This window comes from Polypterus senegalus, chromosome 2 (genome assembly GCF_016835505.1).
Source record: "Polypterus senegalus isolate Bchr_013 chromosome 2, ASM1683550v1, whole genome shotgun sequence".
In the NCBI taxonomy this organism is placed as follows: domain Eukaryota; kingdom Metazoa; phylum Chordata; class Cladistia; order Polypteriformes; family Polypteridae; genus Polypterus; species Polypterus senegalus.
In genome coordinates this window covers 162,141,208-162,163,395 of record NC_053155.1, presented here as the reverse complement: position 1 = coordinate 162,163,395, position 22,188 = coordinate 162,141,208, and the positions used below count along the sequence as shown (strand labels likewise).

Genomic DNA, 22,188 nt, shown 5'->3' with positions numbered 1-22,188 from the left:
CCCAAACATTATGGAGGGCACTGTAGTCTTCTATATACTATTTACTGTGAAAACATTCAAATAAGAATGGTACTTTACATTATAGTCATTTCATAGATGCATATTTCTAGAACAGATTGGTACTGAGGCACTTTAGCTCAAGGCATTAAGCATGCCAATTGCTGACATACTATATTTACACTTTTTGAGTAATGAAGTATGTGCTATAGATTTAGTAATTTATTTTCTATATGTAGTGCTCAACTCATCAAATTAACAACCTCCTTGAACTTATTTTATCACTATTAGGGTACCTGATTAATGCTGGGTCGACCCTTTAGCTTCTTTTTTGAGGTAGTGTCCAATCCCCAGAGGGAGGAAAAGCGGCTTCTTCTTCTGCTTGCTGATCGTGAAATAACCTGAGACCTTCTCCTCACACCAGATTCTGTACGTGCTGCCACCTGGTGTAACAAGACCGAAAAGAAACATTGTCACAGTACTTTTCTTTTGACAGATCAGAAATATACAGTGCAAATGTTCATATCAAAAAGGCTACCAAAAATGAAATTTCTACAACTTAATGGTATAAGGAAGTGATTTAAAATACATTTTTGATCAATGTCTTAGTTTATATAGCACCTGTAAGCAAAGTAAACACAAATTAGATGCGTTACATAGGACAACAGGTATTCCAAGAGTTGCCAGAAACTGAAAATAAACTAAAGCCTTGAATACAACTTAACACCATAAACAGAAGCATGCTAAACCTTTCACCAATACATTCACAGGTTACATGCCACGTCATTCAACCTATACAAACTAGTGCATATGCTAAAAGTTTAACTATTTTAGAGATGCTTATATTTTATAATGCACTGTGATAAAACCATCAAAGAATTATTTTGATATCTTTTGTTGTATATAATAAATAAAAGTAATAAAGTAGAGTAGCTGTCAGCAAATGTTACATATAGAGCTTTCTCTATGACATATAGCTTTGTGTTATCAGCATTCTTTAACTGTGATCAGGTTTGGTGTTACCATGTGCCGTAAGACTGGAATCCAGCCCTTGCACTTAAACTTTTGCATAGAAAACTTGGCTAAAGTCATCCATTTTCACTAAAACTAAAATAAAAAAAGAAAAATATATCCTGAGGAAAAAGTGAAACACTGCATATAAGCAGCAGCACAAAACTATGTTAAAATGTAAAGCAGAATTATAAAATGATGATAGAGATGATGATTTCAGTGCAAACAGCCTAAGACAGAAGCTGTCTTCTGCAAGGCATGATATCACGGGTGAGTCACCACTGAGTGCTGAGCGAAAGGGAGCAAACCTGCTACCCTGATTAGATTGATCAAAATGAATGAATGATTGAGTGAATGATTAAATAAAAAGAGTGAGCAAGGAATGAAAGAAAGGTGAACCAAACCTAAAAGGGTCAAAAGCAAAAGTGTCACTAACAATTCTGATCTGAAAAAACTGATTTTTGTACATCAAAGTCTTGTAAGTACTTCTTTCAGTGTGGTCATTAATGTACAATACCAAAGATTTAAAGATGATGCTCTAACTTGACTGGTGCATTTTCCATCCATAAGCATACTATGCATTAAATGTACTATATAACAACATGCTAGAGACGCATCAGGTAGTGTGAGTAAACCATCATATTCTTCCTATGAAACTTATTAAATTGCTATATGGCACTTAATAAACTGCAAATTCCAAGATAATAAATAAACAGAAAGTAACAAACACAACATTTTGATTCACTACCTTGATGTTTTTCCTCATGTCTTCTTCTGAAGCTCCTTTAGCTCTTAAAGTAAAATATAGCTTTGCAAGAACTCTTGCTGACAGGCCAGTTGTGTATAGCCACAATGAGTGTTATGTGACATACTCCAGTCATTAGTAGTCTTTTTTACAGTCAGATTTCTGCTATCCCATGTACTCCTTTAAAGAAGCAGCCAACTCACATAAACACACTTCTAGCATTAATCTGTTCATATTAACTCATATTTCCTGCACATGGTGTAACATAAGGACAAATTATGACCCATCTGTGGCAACTTGTAATGTGGGGCGCCTAAACGCAACCCCAAAATATGTTAAAAACTCTAAGTAAATTAATTAAGTAATGTGAAATAATCATAAAATAAATTTATTTGTACAACGTGCCTAGTGTCAGTGCATATAAACATCCATTAAAAATTGGTTCCAATTTGTATTTGTTTAATTTCTGTGTGAATAAAAAAAAAATCTGTGTGAATACCTTATTTCCAGAGTGAAGGAGGCCAGCCTAATGCGAGTCTATAAAAGTCCTTTATCTTTTGGCAAGCAGGTGACCTACGGCTGCCCTTTAATCAATTGCTTTGAGATTTTCCCGGAGACACAGCTTTTTGTACACCAGACACGCCCACATTTATTGGCAGCGAATTAGCATCATTTTAGTTTGTTTTTTATTAATTTAATGTGATTGGAGAATCGATGCTCTATGTCATGTTGACGCCAATGGTTCACAGTTCACATCCACCTTTAATGTTGCGTAACTACAGATGAACGAGCACAACTTTGATGACAACTTCAAGCGGAACTTCAGAAATGAAAGAAAATTTGTTTTTTTTCTTTAATGAAACACCCCCTTCATAATTTCTTCACATGAAGTAAAAAAAAAAAAAAAAAAGATAAAGGAGCTTGGACCAGACTGACCTGACTTAAGAATTGGAGGATGAGTTTAAACATGGACTTTTTCCAGTTTTTGTTATGACAAACAAAGTTGGCTAACTTGGTGTGGTGTAAGTAATACATTTTTTGCTTATCCAGTTAGAAGTTTCAAAGTGTTGGTACCAAAGCACTGTGGACAACGACATGGGTATGAGATCTAAAACTTTATCTTTCTGAAAAATGCAAGCGGCATGAAAGTAGCCAGAGTCATCTAGACAACAGCATGTTTTTGGCAGGCTTAGGATTGCTGAACAGCTAGATGAAGGCCTAAGAAATGTCATTAGGAGGCACAACAAAGAAGTGACCAAAAATCAACACATCCTATCCAGAAGAGTAGATGAGATATACAGTATATGTGTTTGAAGGTTACTAGAATAAGTGGTGTTCATTGGAATGATATTGAATACAAAAAGTATGCCACTACACAAAAAAGGTTGGGAAACACTGCTCTAGACAATAGTCGAAGGTGAATTCTTTTTTATGCATGGTTAGAGAAATGACTCAATTTTATTTAGAAAGTAACTGAGAAATTTCCAGGCCTGAAGGAAAGGAGGGTGAAATTTTTATCAGGTAGAAAGCATTTGATAAGGAGCCACATGAGAGGTTAGGCATCAAACTAAAATAAGTTGAAGTACAAGGTGATGTATTTAGATGGATGCAGAATTGGCTCAGACACAGGAAGCAGAGGGTAATGGTGTGAGGAACCATATCAAAACTGGCTGATGTTAAGAGTGGTGTTCTTCAGGGGTCAGTGCTAGGGCCACTGCTATTTTTAATATATATAAATGATATAGATAGGAATTTAAGTAACAAGCTAATTAAGTTTTCAGATGATACCAAGATAGGCAGATTGTCTCACTTGCAATACTATGAGCAGTTTTGGTGTCAAGGCCAAAGTCCAGAGAAGAGCAACTGGGCTGATTCCAGGGCTAAAGGGGGTAAATTATGAACAACGATTAAAAGAGCTGGGCTTTTTCAGTTTAAGCAAAAGAAGATTAAGAGGTGATATGATTGAAGTGTTTAAAATTATGAAGGGAAGTAGTACAGTGGATCAAGACTATTATTTTAAGATGAGTTCATCAAGAACACAGGGGCACAGTTGGAAACTTGTTAAGGGTTAATTTTGCACAAACATTAGGAAGTTTTTCTTTACACAAAGAACCATCAACATTTGGAATACGATACCAAGTAGCGTGTTAGACTGTAACACTTTAGGAACTTTCAAAACCAGACTTGATGTTTTTTTAGAATAAATAAGTGAATATGACTGGCAAGCTTTGTTGGGCTGAATGACCTCTGCTCTAGGGCTGCAACTAATGATTATTTTGTTAGTCGACTAATCGTTCAATTTTTTTTCCGATTAGTCATGATTATTTCATGCCTGACTATTTTGATGCCGGCAACCTGTGGTTGCACGTCCTGTTTTTGGCTCCAGTACATGTCTTACCTCATCTGCTCATGTCTGTCCACCTGCGAATGTCACCCTGATGTCTCTGCATTAACACGATTAATGTAATTTGTAATTACATGTAATGTAAATGTAATTTATTACAGTTCTATATGAAGTTACACACTGCATCTAGTTTTTCACCTCTTTCCACAAATGTTCCTAACAATATAAAATTAGTTGTACCTGAATTATTCAAAACAGAAATATATATGTTGCTCTCTAAGGTTACTTCCTTTCTTTAGAATCCATTACCAATTTATTTTTGTGTTCAAATGCTTCCCATATCCCAAAGTAAGCAAAAATATTAGACTTAACAATACCACTGGGGAGTCAAGAAATATCAATTTCAAGTTATGAATATAGGATTTGGATGTTGTAGTGGATATGTCATTATCCATAACCAGACAGTGATTAAAGAAGCAAATAGGATGCTTGGAGACATAGCACATTGAATTGAATACAAGGACAAAGAGGCTATATTGTAGATCACCTGTGAAACTGAGACCTGAACAACTGATGGGAAATTATTTTAAGAAGAGGGTCCAGAAAAATAGCAATTGAAAATTACCATGACTGGATACCGACCCCTTTCTGCCTGATAAAGTCATACTGAGAAGTCATGTGGGGTTCACCACTTGCAGGTGAATTATTGAGGTTGGTGTGACAGAAATCTGATCACAACCATGCGTGGGACAGATTCAGGCATACTAAAACTTGGAAAACAGAAACTGTCTCCTGGGATTAGGAACTTAATTTGTTTATCAAAAAACAGAACAAGAACTTTTGCTGTAACAAAAATATTGTGGACAAGTCATTCACACAGTAGTGACTCTGGAGCGAGATTTCAGTTGAGAGTGGTCTCTCACTTACTCTAAACCTTTCTCTCAGGGGAAAGACTAAACAGATGCAGAGATGCTCAGAATCTCCTAGGTGGAATGTTTTTTAACAGTTAGAGAGGAGGTCATCCTACTTTAGCTTTATACATACAGTATTTTAAAATGTTATGGCCTTGTTAGAGACAGTAAAGTCACTACTCAAAAGTGCACTGACTTTGTAACCTTACTGGGATACTCAATACTCATGTAGAGAAAGACAGAAATTCATGCAGGGGCATAACTGAAAGGAATACCATGATGGATCTGAATCTGATGGGTGAATTGTTTAACTTTCTGTGCTAACCATGGATTTTCCATTGCAAGCACTATTTACACATACACGGCAGCTTGGAAACGTACCTGGTAGTAAAGTACCTTTGGGAAAATGTAAATGATAAACATGTTTCTGTAGCTATGTTGATCTTGTTTACACTTAAGTGAAGCGAGGTGCTGAGCTCATAGCTGATTAACTCTTGGTAATAATTTAGCTCCAAATAACTGATTGAACCTCTGGCCAAATGTAGGTAGTGCCCAGGATTAGGACTATGATTATTCTGCAATTTTTTGTTAATTAATATTAATAATAAATAATATATTTAATACCAGTTACAAGTATTTGATTGTGCTGAGCAATGGGAAGGGGAAGAGTAAGGACACGGTAAAGCTGGAGCATAGATGTGGAAAGCAATGAAATAACAAGGACTTTAAGGAAATTCAAAGTTAGACGTGTCATAATTTTGGAAGAATTAAGTTGAGAGGGACTGGCAAACTTTGTTTGGCTGAATGGCCTTTTCTCATGCAGATTGTTCTAATGATGCTAGGATACACACTTGGATATCTGCAGTGGTGGTAGCCTCTTGTTTTAAGATTTTTTTTCCTACACCAACGAGGATGCAGAGGACTGAATGATACATATTTTTTTCCATGTACGTTTGAAAGCTGCAATCATCAAAGACCTCGTTCTAATAGCGAGTTATTCCAGGTGGGTTGTTTAGCTGACTGTATACACAAGGCTTCACAATAACCTAACTCTATTAAATTTCTTGCCTTTGTACTACTGCTGCACCCCTGAAACTATATGCATGTCCATTAATTTGTAAACTATCTTACCAATACTTCATATAAAACTATTACTCAGTCCAAAAGCTTTTAATGGCTGCAGTTGGTAAGGAGGGTAGAGATTAGATATTTTGGCTTGTGTCACTTTATTACTGAAATATGCCTATTGCAACAACTTTGGCTCCAGAAGTTAAGAACCAAGATATGTACCAAAAAATCAAAAGAGTTCATTTATTATGAAGAAGATCAAAATATAATGGAAATCAAATGCAATTTGTAAAAAGAAATGTAATAAACTTACCAAAGTATGAAAAGAGGATACAGAAAATATCCCAAGGCGTCCCATGGCAGCTTTAGTTTGTCGGCTTGCAAATGCTAAAAGTCTTTTTGGATTAGGCAACTCTCCACCTTGTAAACTTGATATATAGCATCGAAAGCGAAAAAGTTCCATGTGGAATTGTTCAAGATTTTGTTCCCATAGAAATATCTGAAGTAAAAAAAGAATTCAGCTCAACAAATCGATCTGTTCATTTTGGTGGAGATCATTCTTCTCATATCAGTAGCATACAGATTTAAAGGACAATAGAAAGTGTTTGCCTTTTTCATGAAACTGTCTAGAAGTTATATTATTTTTAAAACTATTCCTACATTATATGTGCCTTAAACCTAAGAAAAAGAAATTCACCTCTTGCAAAATGAACTATTAACCAAGTCTGTTATATGAAGTTACGAATGGAAAACACAGGCACAACTTATTTCTACACTGAAAATACTGAAAGGAGACATAGACATATGATGACTATACAGCTGTTTTTTTTCATGAGAAACAACCTTCACCTATTTATTCTTATTGGCAGAAACATGCTGACACAGTTTTTCTCTACACTTCATAGAATTGCAAATGGTCAGAAGCAACTTACTGATTGTTTGGACTCTAGAGAACAAGGAAAGAAAACCTCTAAATTGCACTTTTCATTGTTAATTTTTTTAATTAAATACTGGGAATCTGTATTGTTGAAAATAAATAGAATGACAGGGCCCATTAGTTACTGATGCATTTGTATAGTAAACACGGAACATATACAACTGACAAAAATGTAGAACTCTTTAGAATTACTTGTATTAATTAGTCATATAAATGTGATCTGACCTTAATGTCGACTGTAAATGTTTAAAAAATGTGTTTAGTACTGTTTGTATGTTATTAAACAGATTGTGTTTGTCTATTATTTTAACTTAAAGATTAGAAAATATTTTTGTATAATTAATAAAGAAATCCAGCTTATTTGGATGGGTTCAAAAACATTTTCTTCCAACTTTATTATAAATGTTCATTTATATAAGGATAAAGACAAAATATTCCATAGTGCCAGAGAGAAAGAAATGGTACAGTGTAAAAGGTATTTATCATCCCCAATTACAGTACACTGCACTCCAGAATATTTTAAAGTCAGCAACGTTAAGCAGGATGACAAAGATTATGATGTATAAATCAGTAATAATACCAGTGATTTTTTATATGGGGCAGAAAATGGGTGATGACCAAGAAACTAGAATGGAGGCAGGCAGTGTATGAAGTAATTTTGAGGAGGACAAACCAAAGGTGAGAGTATTATATGACAACCCTGATTTAGTGGCTAAAGTGAAATCAGCACTAATAAGATAGGGAAGATACATTGAAAGGATGAAAGTGTAGGAGAAGTGTCAAGAAAATTTATTTTGGAGTTTCAGATGGAACACGATGAACAGTATCACCAAGGAAAAGATGATGGAATTATGTTGTAAATTATCTGGGTACCTGGGATTTGAAGAGTAAAATAGGGAACAAACAAGAATTGTCACAAAAGGGAGGCCAAGGTTCTTCACTGACTGTAGCTCCAAGGGTTAAGGTATTTTTAAATGAAAATGTAGTAGTGTGGACATAGCCTTAGAGTGGCACCAGATGGGACACTACTGACTACTTAATGAGTAATTAAAATCTGTTCTGATAACTTTAACTACACTACCAGCATGCTGTTTGGTCTTGCTCAAATCACAACCAACCTTTTATGGCAAAAAACCACAAACCCCTCCCCTTGTATTTAAAATTAGAAAAAAATATATTATTTTAAACTTAAATAACACAAGTGGCTGAATAAAAGTTTTTGGGGAAAATGACCTTATTCTGTATTAATTCTGTTCTGTTTCTCGATCACTTCAGCAGGATAGGGGTAACTAAAAATAACTTTAAGGTACATTTTTCTTCTTGTGACACCATATTAATTTAATATATGGATTTAAAAGGTGGTTTGTAGCCATAAATAAGGAGAACAAAGATATGCAGGCCACTGTATCTAGCTTGTTTGAAAATCACTTTGGATGAACGTAATTAACTTGTATTTCTCAAAACTTATCTTAAAAGGTGAATTCATGCAGACAGTTAAAGACTAACTCGTCACAGATATCAAAGGTACCTTCAGACTTATTAGCAATTCCAAACTTGGAATTGACTAGTAATATTGCTTATATTATGGCTTTATGATAATTGACAAGACTGACACTGGCTTTGCTGCATACCAGAGCTTGTTTTAACCCATATGCAAGGCAAACTCCTTCTGCAGTACTTGCTTCAAAACCTTTAAGGCTGATACTAAAGAGCTACAGTATGCTGTACTTTATACAACTTATTTTCTTAAAGAATGTTTTTGCAATTGCATAAGGCAAAAGTGCATTTTGCTTGGAATATCTGAAGGGGCTGATAATTGCTTACAGCATCTGCAACAGACATTGTCAAATGGGTAGACAGTAAGTCAAATCTGTCATCATTATAGCCATTTTTGAACTAGAAAGGTTTTCATACACAAAATTGAAGCAGAAAAACACATTAAGCAGATATGACCACTAGATGAGCCAGAAAGTGTCCCCACTAGAAAGGAAGTGCGGAAAAGCATGAAAGAGGGGGAAGGAAATTTAATCAAGTGTAGGTGGCAGAGCTCAAACTAGAAAAAAAGAGATTAAAGTGTACAGTTGGTGTTAAGAAAGTCAGTTATTATACATAGGAGAAAATGAATAAAAAAGCAGTGAGGCAGATGAAAGGCTAGAAATATTTGAAAAGTACTTTGAAATATATACAAGTCAAAAACAGTCAGCAAAAGTGTAAAAAACAGAAGATTAATCCCAATGGGATAAAAATATTGATAGTAGATAGAAAAGGATAACACAGATAAGAATGTGCAACAAAACAACATTTGCTTTAAACTTATATTTAAAATAAAACTGTAAAAAACTGACATTAAAATGTAATTATGAGACCATTACAGTCTTATCTCTTTTTGCTGTCTGGATTCAAGAAATCTTGCTTCCAGGGAGCCAAAATCTGTAACTGATGTTAGCTCATGGATCTTCTCAATTAAAAAGTTTTGAATCTGAAAAGGAGGTAGACAATGTAGTGCAATATGGAAACAGAGGAATTCATCTTGGTGCCCTATACGTACAAAGACAATACTGTTCAACCATTCTGAGTACCTTGCAGAATTAATGGAGACTCCCATACTCCTGATGTAGTATACACAGGTGAAGAGCTATAACAGGTCAATTCAAAACTAATCTGTGGACTGAAGCAGACAGGGCTGTGCTGCAGTTAGAGCATGCTTGAACTTTAAATGCAGGACTGGTATAAACTTCAAAATGTATACTACTTGCATTTTGTTCTGCTCAACTGGATAAATCTGAATAAACTAAGTGAGAAAGTGATGTTCTATATTATCTCAAACTGGAAAAATCAAGTTCTGTCTTGAAGAATTGAATTTTGCAAGAATTAACATGTCACGCCTGTGTTCATTCTTGCTATGTTATTGCTATAACAGTTGCAAAAACAAAGTGACTTTGCTTGTCTGTGGGAAGGATGCCTTTTGCCAGTCTTTTACCTCAACTAACCACACTGAATTACCTGCTTGTAGAGCAAATTATAAGCCATTATTAGCAGCAAACAAGGAGTTGTGCATTTGTTTCAAAAAATATATAAAAAACAAATGAAAAATGTCTTTGTGAAACGCTTAAATTTGTTCTGAAAACTAAACAGTTAAACTGTAATTGTAGTTGGACAAGGATTGCAAAAAGTTGCTCACCACAGAACTATATTTTAACTAGAGTCAATACACTGGAAACAAAACAGCTACAAGTAAGAACCAAGATCACTAAACCGCAGCAGTGTTATTCCCATTAATTAAAACTAAAAAGAAATATGTCATTAGTGACAAAATAATCATGTTAACCAAAATGTAAACAAAAATGAAACATTTTCTGAAAATGAAAGCTAAACAAAAACAAAAAACATTTTTGTAATTTTCATTTTCACCACATTAGTCTTTGTGCACAATGTACACTACATGCAAGTGTGCAGGTGCCGGTATACATTCATTAAATATTATTAACAAAATGTGCTGTAGTAAGTTTGGTTAGAAATGAGTATTGATTCATACACATGTGCAAGATCCCCCTGCTGAATCTGTGCATTTTATTGATTGTTTCATTTATCAGTTGGCTTTCCCTTCTAAAACTGAGAAGGAATACTAAAGCCTCACCACTTTTCAGTAATTAATTCTGTGGATTTCATTGGCCACAATCAGAACAATAAAAAATCTGGATGAGAACAGGCTATACAGCCCAACAAAGCTTGCCTGCTCTATCCACTTAATTTTTCCATTAAGTCTAGCTTTAACAGCCCATAAAGTTCAACTGTGTACAACACTACTCGACAACTTATGCCATGTGCTTATGGATCTCTGTGTGAAGAAAAACACCTAATGTTTGTGTGAAATTTACCCCAAATTTACAAGTTTTCATCTGTATCCTTTTCAACTGTGACAGTCCGAATCCACTGTAATAATTTCCTTCATAATTTGAACACTTCAATCATGTCACCTCTTAACCTCCTTTTGCTTAAACTAAAAAAGGCTTAGCTCCTTTGATCCTTCCTCATAACCCATCCCCTGTATTCCTGTAATCAACCCAGTCGATCTTTTCTGGATTTTTTTTTTGTTTTTAGCACTTCTATGTCTTTTTTGCAGTTTGGAGGCCAAAAACTGCACACAAAACTCCAGAAGGGGTCTAACTGGTGTGTTATAAAGCTTCAGCATAACCTCCTTTGACTTGTACTCCACAACTTATGCTATATAACCAAACATTCTATTAGCCTTCTTAATGGTTTCAGAACACTGTTTTTGAAGTTGATAGTGATGAATTCACAACAACTCCTATATCCCTTTCATATGATGTACTTTCAATTTTCAGACAACCAACAGAGTATTCAAATCTAACATTTTTACTTATCTGTACTACTTTACATTTACTTAAATTAAACTTCATCTGCCACAATTTTGCCCAACACTTATGCTGTCCACGTCGCTTTGTAATGATTCAACAGATTCTAGATTACCTGCCAATACACCTAACTTGGTATCATCTGTAACCTTAACCAGCTTGTTATTTATAATTCTTTTATTTAAATAATTTATGCATATTAATTGACCATCAATCATGGATAGCCCATTATAAGCGAAATGCAGACAACTTCCATTAAACTCCAATAAAAAGGTGTTTAAATTCAAACATGCCACACATACAGTATATCTTAGAAAATACAGTTAAATATTTTGAACATTAGAGGCATGGAGGATTTTTCAAGATTTATTAACCACCTCTATGCTTCAAATTCAGTCTGTACTTAGCACGGAAAAAATGTTATACACCAAAGAAGTTCTGAATTTCAGCAATTTAATCGTATATCGCACAGACATTACTTTGTTTGGTTACAATACTTTTGCAGATGTGTAACACGAAGTCGATGCTATCAATTGAGCTGACGTTACATGTTTAGTTTATGTATGTTTAGTTTTAATCAGATTATCAGTACTGATGTTCCAGTGTGGAGTGGTGAGGTGTAAGACAGCTTCATCAATAGCAAATGGACAGACTGCAATTATTTTAATATAATTCCACAGCATTATAGAGCTTTTAACAAAGGATTTTGATGTTCTGTGCTTAGGAGCTCATCAGCATTGTTAATTCTGAAGTACGCTATCCTGCTCAGAATTTATTTTAACAAGAGTAATGTACCAAATCTGTTCTATTGAAGTAAACTCTACTATTGGATCTGTGTGTGCTGTGAACTTTCTTTGTCTAACATTTACATACGACTTATCAGTGGTAAAGCTCTAGAACAGGGGTGCCCAACGGGTCGATCGCAATCGACCGGAAAAGGAATGCAGGTAGATAGTGTTGCATTCAAAAAAAATTTTTTTAAATGTTAGTCTATCATATATCCTCCCTATGGCATTTGCCACTTGATTGACATACAGGGCGACCAAGTCTGAGATCTCTTTTCTTCTAACACACTGGTCATCCCGCACGCACAATCAAACGCGTGAGCTACTGCAATACTCAGGCTATCGAAGAGATCTAGTTAGCCTTCCAATTTATATCGACTAAAGAAGGGATTTAAAAAAAATTTGTTGTTTATGGGCTGGATGTGGAATTGGAAGAGGATTTTTTTCTCTCACAATGTCACAATCGAAGTGCGTTTGTCTGATCTCTCAATCATTGCTATTCCAAAGAAGGAAATTGTGGAAAGGCACTTTCGATCTGTTCATACTACAAAACTGACTTCCTTCTGAAAAGTGATCTGAGAAAGAGAAAGGAGAGGGAACTAAAGTTGCAGTTAATCGGACAGCCGTCATTTTTCACTTGGCTGAATTCAACAGCAAAAGCAGACACTCCAAAGCATCGTTCCGGGTGAATCACTCAATCATTAAGCATAAGAAGTCCTTCCAAGATGGAGAGATGATAAAATACTGTATGCTTGTTGAAATTCCTGCTGAGATTTCAAGACCCCTGGCCAGAGAAAAAGGAGTTTCTCCTTGTCATTAAACATGCAGAATACAAGCAACTTAACGATCAATGGCCGCTAGACTTGGCATTTTTTTTCGATCTGACCAAAATGTTGAATGAGCTTAACTTACAGCTGCAAGGAAAAGAGAAAACCATGGTCAATATGATTAGCTCAGTTAATGCTTTCAAATGAAAAATGCAACATCTATATTCAAAGCTGCAGCGTCTTGATTTGGGGAACATCCAAAACCTTGCATCAGAGCTGGAGACACAATGCAAGGTGTGTGCACAATTTTACAGCATACGCTACAGAGCAGATTGAAAATTGTCTGTCAGACTTTATCTAATGGAAAAAAAGTAACGATTCAAGTGTTGCCCAATGTAGCGGAGTAAGAGTAGCGTTTCTTCTTCACAAATGTACTATATATATATATATGTGTGTGTGTGTATGTGTGTGTGTAATTTTTAATGTAGGTAGATCATTTTGTCCTGGTCATTTTACTGTATAAGTAGCTCGCAACCGAAAAAGTGTGGCCACCCCTTCTCTAGAACTATCTGGGTGATTGCAGATTACAATCTTCATATTTCATGGAAAAAAATACCTTTCGGAGTCTGCATCTCTAACTGAGATGACACCAACTGGTGTGCTTACTTTGCAGGGCAGGAAAATCACAATGGGTTTTTTAGATCTGTAATGAACAGCAAATGAACAGCAATTAAATGGTCAGTGCCATCCAGCATCTGACTGTAAAACCTATAATGAAATCTGCACTTATCCTATTCATTGCTCCTTATCAATTGTAACATCTACACAATTATACCCCTACATGAAATTCTGCAAAAATGGTGTTATTTACTGATGGTTAACTTCATTATTTTTCCCTGTTTCTTTCCAAATGTAATTCATAACTGTGACTTTTAAATATTTACTAATATTTGAAATTAATTTGTATCCTGTGTTATTAATGTTTGCTTTTAATTCTACTGTATTCTTTTGACTATTTGTCAAAGTGCTATGAACATCTGAAAGGTGCTCTGGAGCAGGTTTTCGTCCAGGATGTCTCTGTACATTGCTGCAGTCATCTTTCCCTTTATTCTGACTAGTCTCCCAGTTCCTGCCGCTGAAAAACATCCCCACAGCATGATGCTGCCACCACCATGCTTCACTGTAGGGATGGTATTGCCCTGGTGATGAGCGGTGCCTGGTTTACTCCAAACTTGACGCCTGGCATTCACACCGAAGAGTTCAATCTTTGCCTCATCAGACCAGAGAATTTTGTTTCTCATGGTCTGAGAGTCCTTCAGGTGCCTTTTGGCAAACTCCAGGCAGCCTGCCATGTGCCTTTTACTAAAGAGTGGCTTCCGTCTGGCCACTCTACCATACAGGCCTGATTGGTGGATTGCTGCAGAGATGGTTGTCCTTCGGGAAGGTTCTCCTCTCTCCACAGAGGGCCTCTGGAGCTCTGACAGAGAGACCATCGGGTTCTTGGTCACCTCCCTGACTAAGGCCCTTCTCCTCCGATCGCTCAGTTTAGATGGCCGGCCTGCTCTAGGAAGAGTCCTGGTGGTTTTGAACTTCTTCCACTTATGGATGATGAAGGCCACTGTACTCATTGGGACCTTCAAAGTAGCAGAAATTTTTCTGTAACCTTCCCCAGATTTGTGCCTCGAGACAATCCTGTGTTGGAGATCTACAGACAATTCCTTTGACTTCATGCTTGGTTTGTGCTCTGACATGAACTGTTAACTGTGGGACCTTATATAGACAGGTGTGTGCCTTTCCAAATCATGTCCAATCAACTGAATTTACCACAGGTGGACTCCAATTAAGCTGCAGAAACATCTCAAGGATGATCATGGGAAACAGGATGCACCTGAGCTCAATTTTGGGCTTCATGGCAAAGGCTGTGAATACTTATGTACATGTGCTTTCCCAATTTATTTATTTTTAATAAATTTGCAAATTCTCAAGTAAACTTTTTTCACGTTGTCATTATGGGGTGTTGTGTGTAGAATTCTGAGGGAAAAAAATGAATTTAATCCATTTTGGAATAAGGTTGTAACATAACAAAATGTGGAAAAAGTGATGTGCTGTGAATACTTTCCGGATGCACTGTACATCATATCACAGTTGTTATTTGATTCTTATATTGTCTGATAAAATTTGAAACCATTATCAACAGAAAATGAAGTTTGGCACAGACAGTAAAATTTTACTGACTAAGGTGATAGGTACAACATGAATGATATGCAATTTGAGAACTATAAAGAAAACTTTGGTTTACACTTTTAAGCCTGCGTCTGTGTGGACAATTTTGGTGTAACAAAAACTAAAAGGTAATTTGTGAAACTAAAAGCAAACAAAAAAATCTGGAGCATTCTCCATTCAACATTCTCGTATACATAGAAATTACGAGTATATAATAATTGTCAACTTGTGAAACAAAATATATACCTATTCAAATTTCTAATTTATTTCATAGTTTTTTATCTGATTTGATAAATATCCAATTAGGGTGTTATTTTCTGTTTGTACCATGTAACTTCTTGAATTGTTGATAAATTAAATAACATTTAAAAATAATATGTGCAAAGTAGTTAATAAACTGTGACTAAATAAGATGAACAATTAGACATTCACAAAATTATATATTATTCTAGCCCTGTTTTTAACTAATTCATTTTGTTTATATGAAAACTCAAAGCATAAATGTGTATGCAACTGATTAATTGTCTTATGCCACTGCAATGCTGTTTGCTTTTTAACTCTCATTTTCAAATAAAAAAATTAAATGTAGGTAATAAAAAAAAGCCTAGTCAATGCAAAAAATGCAGAAAATGAGAAGAAATGTCAATTAATTCACAAACAGTACAAAACTGATGAAAGAGCAAAACACATATGAAATACAATTCACAAAGAAGTAAATTCGTAGTGCAAGTACGGTATGGTATGTAAATTACAAAATTTTTAATTATAAAGAATATCTATACTTTAATTAAAAATGATCTCTTACCAGAAAAATTATACAACAATGACTTTAGTGATCGCAAAATAATTTATTAAATTAGTTCAAACCACCACCGTAATTACAGATAAAACCAATTTCTTTTGTTGACAAAATAATGTGGAACAATGAAAAACAAACTTACCAACTGTTAGTATACAAATGTAGCCAATCATACATGATAAGTATTGAACGCAGATATTTACTAACACTAAGTTGGTTATTAATTCATTGGTGAAATTACACTTTTGTGGAAATTCAGAACCAACACAATGAAGACAATTTTGCAAACACTGTTAATCGCTAAAAGTACTGCATTTTAAGCACAAAACCAAAAAAAAGCAAACAGTAAATTTAAAAAAAAAAACAGCTCAAAACAATTGTGGAACACAACTTGCCTTAAGACAGACAGTAACAAGTATCTAAATCTCAAAATATGATAATTTGTTTAACTTATAACCCTGCTTCAACAATATCACAGAATCAACTGTCAAGAAAGCATATTGAAATGTTGTCAGTCAATCAAAGTGATGGAGTAAATTCTAGAAAATCTCTAGTTCAAGGTAAAAAGGGTAGACACAAATTTGATGCCCATAAAATCCTAAGAGGCAATAAACTTTTATTTTAACATATGTGTCACAATGATCTATACCAAACTACAGAAGTATACTTCTGTATACTAACTATAGTTAGTTATTTTGTTAACAGTAGAATTTCCAGAGCCTACGAGAAAACTCGTAAATCTGGCCCACCTCTCCATTAGCGTCTTTTGTCCTGTAAATGTGCTGATTAAGACAAGCTGCAAGCAGCCTGCTATTCCATCCCCCACCATCGCAGAACGTTCACTAAGCTCTCCCAGCTCAGTACACACATACATTTGGTTTGCGTCTGTAACAGACTTGTAAAAGTTGCCTTTTTTTTTCACTTTCATTCTCTCACTCGTCATCACGATACATACTACCGCCCTAGGGATCTGACGCTGTTAGTTTTTATTTGAAACTGGGAATAACTGTAAATGTGAGTAGTGTTTTGAGGCAATGGAACTGGACATTCTCAGATCTGGAGGGATAAAAGCTGACACACAAACGCTGGTGAATCTGCCTTCTTCGTAACTCACCATCAACTTATATTTTTTTATTCAGTTTTACTGAGTGTTCCTGCTCACATAGAATTAGTATGCACCTTATGGTGTATGATGTCAAAAAAAAATCAATTATTCAAACCTTTTAGCGTGTTGGTCATTGTTGGGTTTGGGGCTTAGCGGTGCTGGCAATTGGTTACACTAGCAAAAACAGGTTTTCCAATTCTTAGGGGTAAGTTGATGTTATATTGTATGTGAAGAATCATACTTGACCGAGCTCTGTAACCATTTGGCCTTCTTCATTGGGTGGAGATCCATATTAACAAGTTTTTGCATTGTAACCTCGTTGACCTATGGAAATTTTTAAAGTCACATGCAAGACAATATTGTTTTCTCACCAGTACACTGTGTGTGAAGATAATAATACTACCTTCACTTGAACCTTGTTAATATAATGCTATTGTTATCTTTGATCATGCTTCTTAAATTATAAAGCTCAGATCTTGATGTCCAACTAGAACAACTTACTTGTGGTGACTTAATCCAATATGAAGTGGATCCCCACAGAGGCCAGACGCAATATACTTGGGAAACAAAAAAGGCCTATCGGCAAATTTTTCATTGTCCTTGTCAAAGGTTTTAAGAAAGGCTTTTAGTGCACAGTAAGGCTTAGAGTTGTCTTTGCTGGACGTATTAATTAAATAAAATACAAACCTGCTTCGTTTTTTGTGAGACAGTGTTTATAACAACGTTTTTATTACAATCTTTACACCGGCATCAAAAATCAATTTAAATTAAATTAATTTAGGCCTAGGCTCATTTTCAGGAAAGCAACATTAAAGGAGGATGGATGACTTGCAGTCTTTCAACTTTATAAAGCTAGCATCTTAGTGGGACGTCTGCAGTAATGTTCCTCTAGTCCATGAACATTCTAATGAAAATTACAATTATTACAAATGGTTTCTTTTACAGTAACAGTCTGCTACAGTATACTGATAAGTGAGCATGGCTCCCTCACAGCTGTCCAGTTCAAAATGCAAACCCAAGTACTGCCTGTTGTTACACACGTGCGCTTGGGAGACAACCAAAGGGACCAGGAAACGCCAATTCCATTCCAGGCCAGGGGGCAGCGGAGTGCATTAAACCTCTCTCTTTTCTGTCCGCAGACCAAATACGAGAAATCCTTGCTGTCCCAGTCCCGGCCCCGAGGACCTCACTTCCTATGAACCACCTATAAACACCCCTTATCTTCTATACATAATCAGTTCTGTTTTGGACTCTAGCCTATACATTTTATGCTACTTTAAAACCTTTTGCAGCCAGGTACACTATACAGGTGGCTGCCCCAAACCTTTGTTGTGTATCCAGCTGTTTCTTTCACAATGACATAGTCGGCAGGATGGACTCCTTAAAGAACCAGGAGAGAACTCTTAGAGGAGCCTGGACACACCATCCAAGCAACCGGAAACAGGTGGGAGATTACCATTCCTGAGGTCCCATGGTGAGGTCAGTTGGTGTTGGTGGAGGGAACCTGAGGTGCACTTTGACCCCAGAGTCTGTTAAAAAACCCTGGGTATGTGGACGAAGAGCATAGGGTCGGGGTCAGAAAGGTACACATGCAGTACTGACTATGGGCTCCCGGGTGAATGGTCCGCTCCAAAAGCCCCCACAAAAGGAAAGAACCCTGGTGAATGTGGGAGTATCCCAGGTTGGCAGGCAAGGACAGTGATGCAGTGGGAGTTTTATCCCCAACTGCCGGATGTTCCTCAAGCCATGAGGATTAGCCTGGGGTCGGCTAATCAAGAATATGGTCTTGTTAATCGAGATCATACAAACTGTAAATGGGGAGACCTACCCAGGGGAAAATGACAGGAACCCCTGTGAACCCAGATGATCTTGTGTCCCTAGCTCACCGTTCCGTCGCCACCCTACGGAGTAAACCCGGGGACCTTCTAGCCGGCAGTGGCCATCGTCCTGTGGTAAGCAAAGGATCTACAGAGGCACAGAGACTGCGAAAAGACTCTCAAGTGTATAAAGCGCCGATTTTTTTGGCCAGGAATCAATGAGGAGGTCCGCTGCTTTTGCATGTCCTGCCCGGAATGTCAACTGTGGCAGAATCCATAAAGGGACCTTGCTCCTCTCGTTCCTTTACCCCTAGTTGATGTGTCGTTCAAACATGTTGGCGTTGACCTGGTGGGACCCCTGGAACCCTCGCCCTGGGGCCATAAATATATTATGGTCCTGGTGGATTATACCACCCGATATCCTGAAGCTGTTCTGCTGCGCTCAGCTACTACTAAGGCTATCACACGGGAATTAGTAGTGGTCTTCTCGCATGTCAGCATACCTAAAGAAAACCTTGCGGATCTAGGGACGCCCTTCACCTCGGAAACATTCAGGGAAACAGCTAAATTACTGAGAATCAAACATTTAAAAACCTCAGTGTATCATCCTCAAACCGATGGTTTACTGGAGTGGTTCAATCAGACCCTGAAACAGATGCTTCATAAGGTGCTCAGTAAGGACGGAAGGAACTGGGATCAACTCTTCCCTCTCATTCTTTTTGCATACTGGTCCCACAAGCCTCTACTATCTTCTCGCTAAAAGTTATTGTACAGGCGACAACCTCAGGGCACATTAGATATTCTAAAGGAAAGTTGGGAGGAAGAGGCCTCCCTTCAAAAAACACATTAGAATATGCAATTATGCAATAGATTTGGTAAAATTCGGCCTATCCTCAAAAGTCACTTGGAAAAAGTGCAAGCAGCTCGGGCCCTCTGTTACAACCATCGAAAATCTCTACGGGAGTTCTGACCAGGTGATCATGTCATAGTCCTCATTCTTACCTCCCACTCTAAACTTGTGGCCCATTGGCAAGGCCTTTATGAGGTTAAGGAGAGAAAGGGGCTTGCAGACTATTTGGTTAACCAACCAAATCATTGACTGAGCGATATACCATGTCAACTTGTTGAATCCATGAAGGGATAGGGATTCCGATCCCTCCTCTGGACAGCCCCGTTCATTCTTCGCTCGCAAATCCGACCTTACCTTCAGTCCAGATTTGACCACCCTTGAACGCCAAGAGCTAGAAGCAGCCATCTCGGCGATTCCTGGAACAAGGTGTGATAGAGGAGAGTCATAGTCCCTGGTCTAGCCCTATCGTATTGGTCGGAAAGTCTGACGGAAGTTTGAGGTTTTGCAAGGACGTCAGCTTAACCAGGTCTAATGAGTCAATACTTATCCAATGCCGTGGCATGGACGACCTACTCGAATGGCTAGGACATGCTAAATTCCTGACCACCCTTGATATGACAAAGGGATACTGGCAGGTTCCCTTAACGGATTCCACAAAGGAGAACATCGTGTTTAGCACACCTAGCAGACATTGAAAGTATTGTGTCCTTCCATCTGGGTTACAAGGGTGATCCAGCTCGCAGGTTTCTAATTTTTCAGGACCTGAGTGGCTGGACCAAGCCAAAAGAACACCCACATAACATTTGGCTGCGGCAGATAAAGGGTCATTTCCGAAGAAATGGACTGGACCACGTGTCTGCCTGGGGGGTTGCCAACTAGGATCCCAAGCTGTTTTATTGTGTGGTGGGTGCAGCAACACACTGTACTGATGCATGCTCCCCAACATGACCTGACCTCTTGATACTGAAAAGTAAGATAAACAAATTCCCAATGAAGGCAGTGCTTTCTCAAAATATTTTGTAGATGGAAGCATTTTCTGCTTAGGTATGTTATGTATTTCAAGGAGTTATGTAGGCATACAGGTATTTATACAAGTAGTTAAGCATACAAGTAACTAGTATTTTGTTTGTTGTTTATTTCCTTGTATTAGGAATTTGTTAGTTTTCGCATACCCTTTGGGGTCAGAGCGCAGGGTCAGCGCCCCTGGAGCAGAGTGGGATCTCTTTTGGCAGTGATGGGGATTCGAACTGGTAACCTTGGGGATACCAGTGTAGATCTTTAGCCTCAGAGCCATCACTCCGCCCCATTTAGTATATATAGGAACATATAATTCCACAAGATATTTTTTTACGCTTACAGCCGTAAGTGAAGTGCACTCGTCCAATATTACAGCCTTCTTGCACAGACAGCAGGATATACTGGTATGGGCTAGTTTACTTTCAAACAGCATCATTCACTGCTTTTAATTTCTTCTTGTCTGCTTAACTAGTAGACGAGTAACAAGGTAAGGTGCAAATGATAAAATACCAACAGTTCATCAAATTTCCTGGACACATCCATTAATCCCTGTGTGTTTTAATCCTGAAACATCTGTTTAATGAAAATATTTGAAAAGAAATCTAGACAAAATGGGAAGAAGTGAGAAATACTAATCATCTCTCGGCAACAGATTACTTAAACAGTTAAATCAACAATATAAGAAAGGCCTGCTGTGGTGTGATGAAAGCTATGTTTTAAAAAATAAGTTCTGCTATTGGCAAATAAAAAACTGTTTTGGAGTAAACACTTACAGTCACTGTGACAATCCAGGACTGAATTTATTGGACCCTGGCATTACTTGCTCTCCAATGTTTTAACAAACAAGTACATTAGACATGCATTTAAATTTGTTACAGTTTCAAATTGCATGTTTTTCTTAGTCCAGACTAAGTGTATAATATAATAGACTTATTTTATATAAGTCATTTGGGTGTAAACCAACAAACCAACCAAAGTAAATGTTTGCATTAATTGACACTGCATGTAAGTTCAATAGTTTATAAAATTAACCTCTATTCTTTGTTTCGGTGATCATCCTGACCATTCCGTAACAGACTGCTTTTGAAGAATGCTTTCTCTAAAGCATTTTGCCGAGGAGTAATTAAAAGATACAATGAATAGCTCTTATCCTGCCAGATAACGGATTTGTCCTGTTAGAGATGTTTCTTTCTTTAATAAGATGTTATATTACTACCACACCTGGAAGTACATCTATCCACAGTACAAAAATAATAACAGGAAAAGAAATTAAACACAAACAGTAAGGGTGTAAAATTAATCAAAGGAAAAAAAGTAAAATAGTCTTAAGCATTCAAAAAAATTCAGTTCAACAACTGTTATCAACTTCTGCAGACTACCGATCAATTTTTACTTTCCATTGGCTTTGCATAACCAGTATTGACTGCTCCAGTGTG

The 22,188-nt window shown here is 36.8% G+C and overlaps 1 protein-coding gene across 3 annotated transcripts in view; it reads right to left on the bottom strand.

Annotated features, from left to right (window-relative positions):
- Positions 1 to 22,188, bottom strand: part of LOC120523519 (T-lymphoma invasion and metastasis-inducing protein 1-like) — a 495,064-nt gene that overhangs the window by 299,890 nt on the left and 172,986 nt on the right. For all 3 annotated transcript variants that reach the window (XM_039744911.1, XM_039744910.1, XM_039744912.1), the window contains exons 7-8: positions 6,390 to 6,575; positions 294 to 440 (exon numbers count right to left, since the gene is read on the bottom strand). In XM_039744911.1, the coding sequence (XP_039600845.1) occupies positions 294 to 440; positions 6,390 to 6,575 (333 nt within the window). The remainder of the gene's footprint in view (positions 1 to 293; positions 441 to 6,389; positions 6,576 to 22,188) is intronic.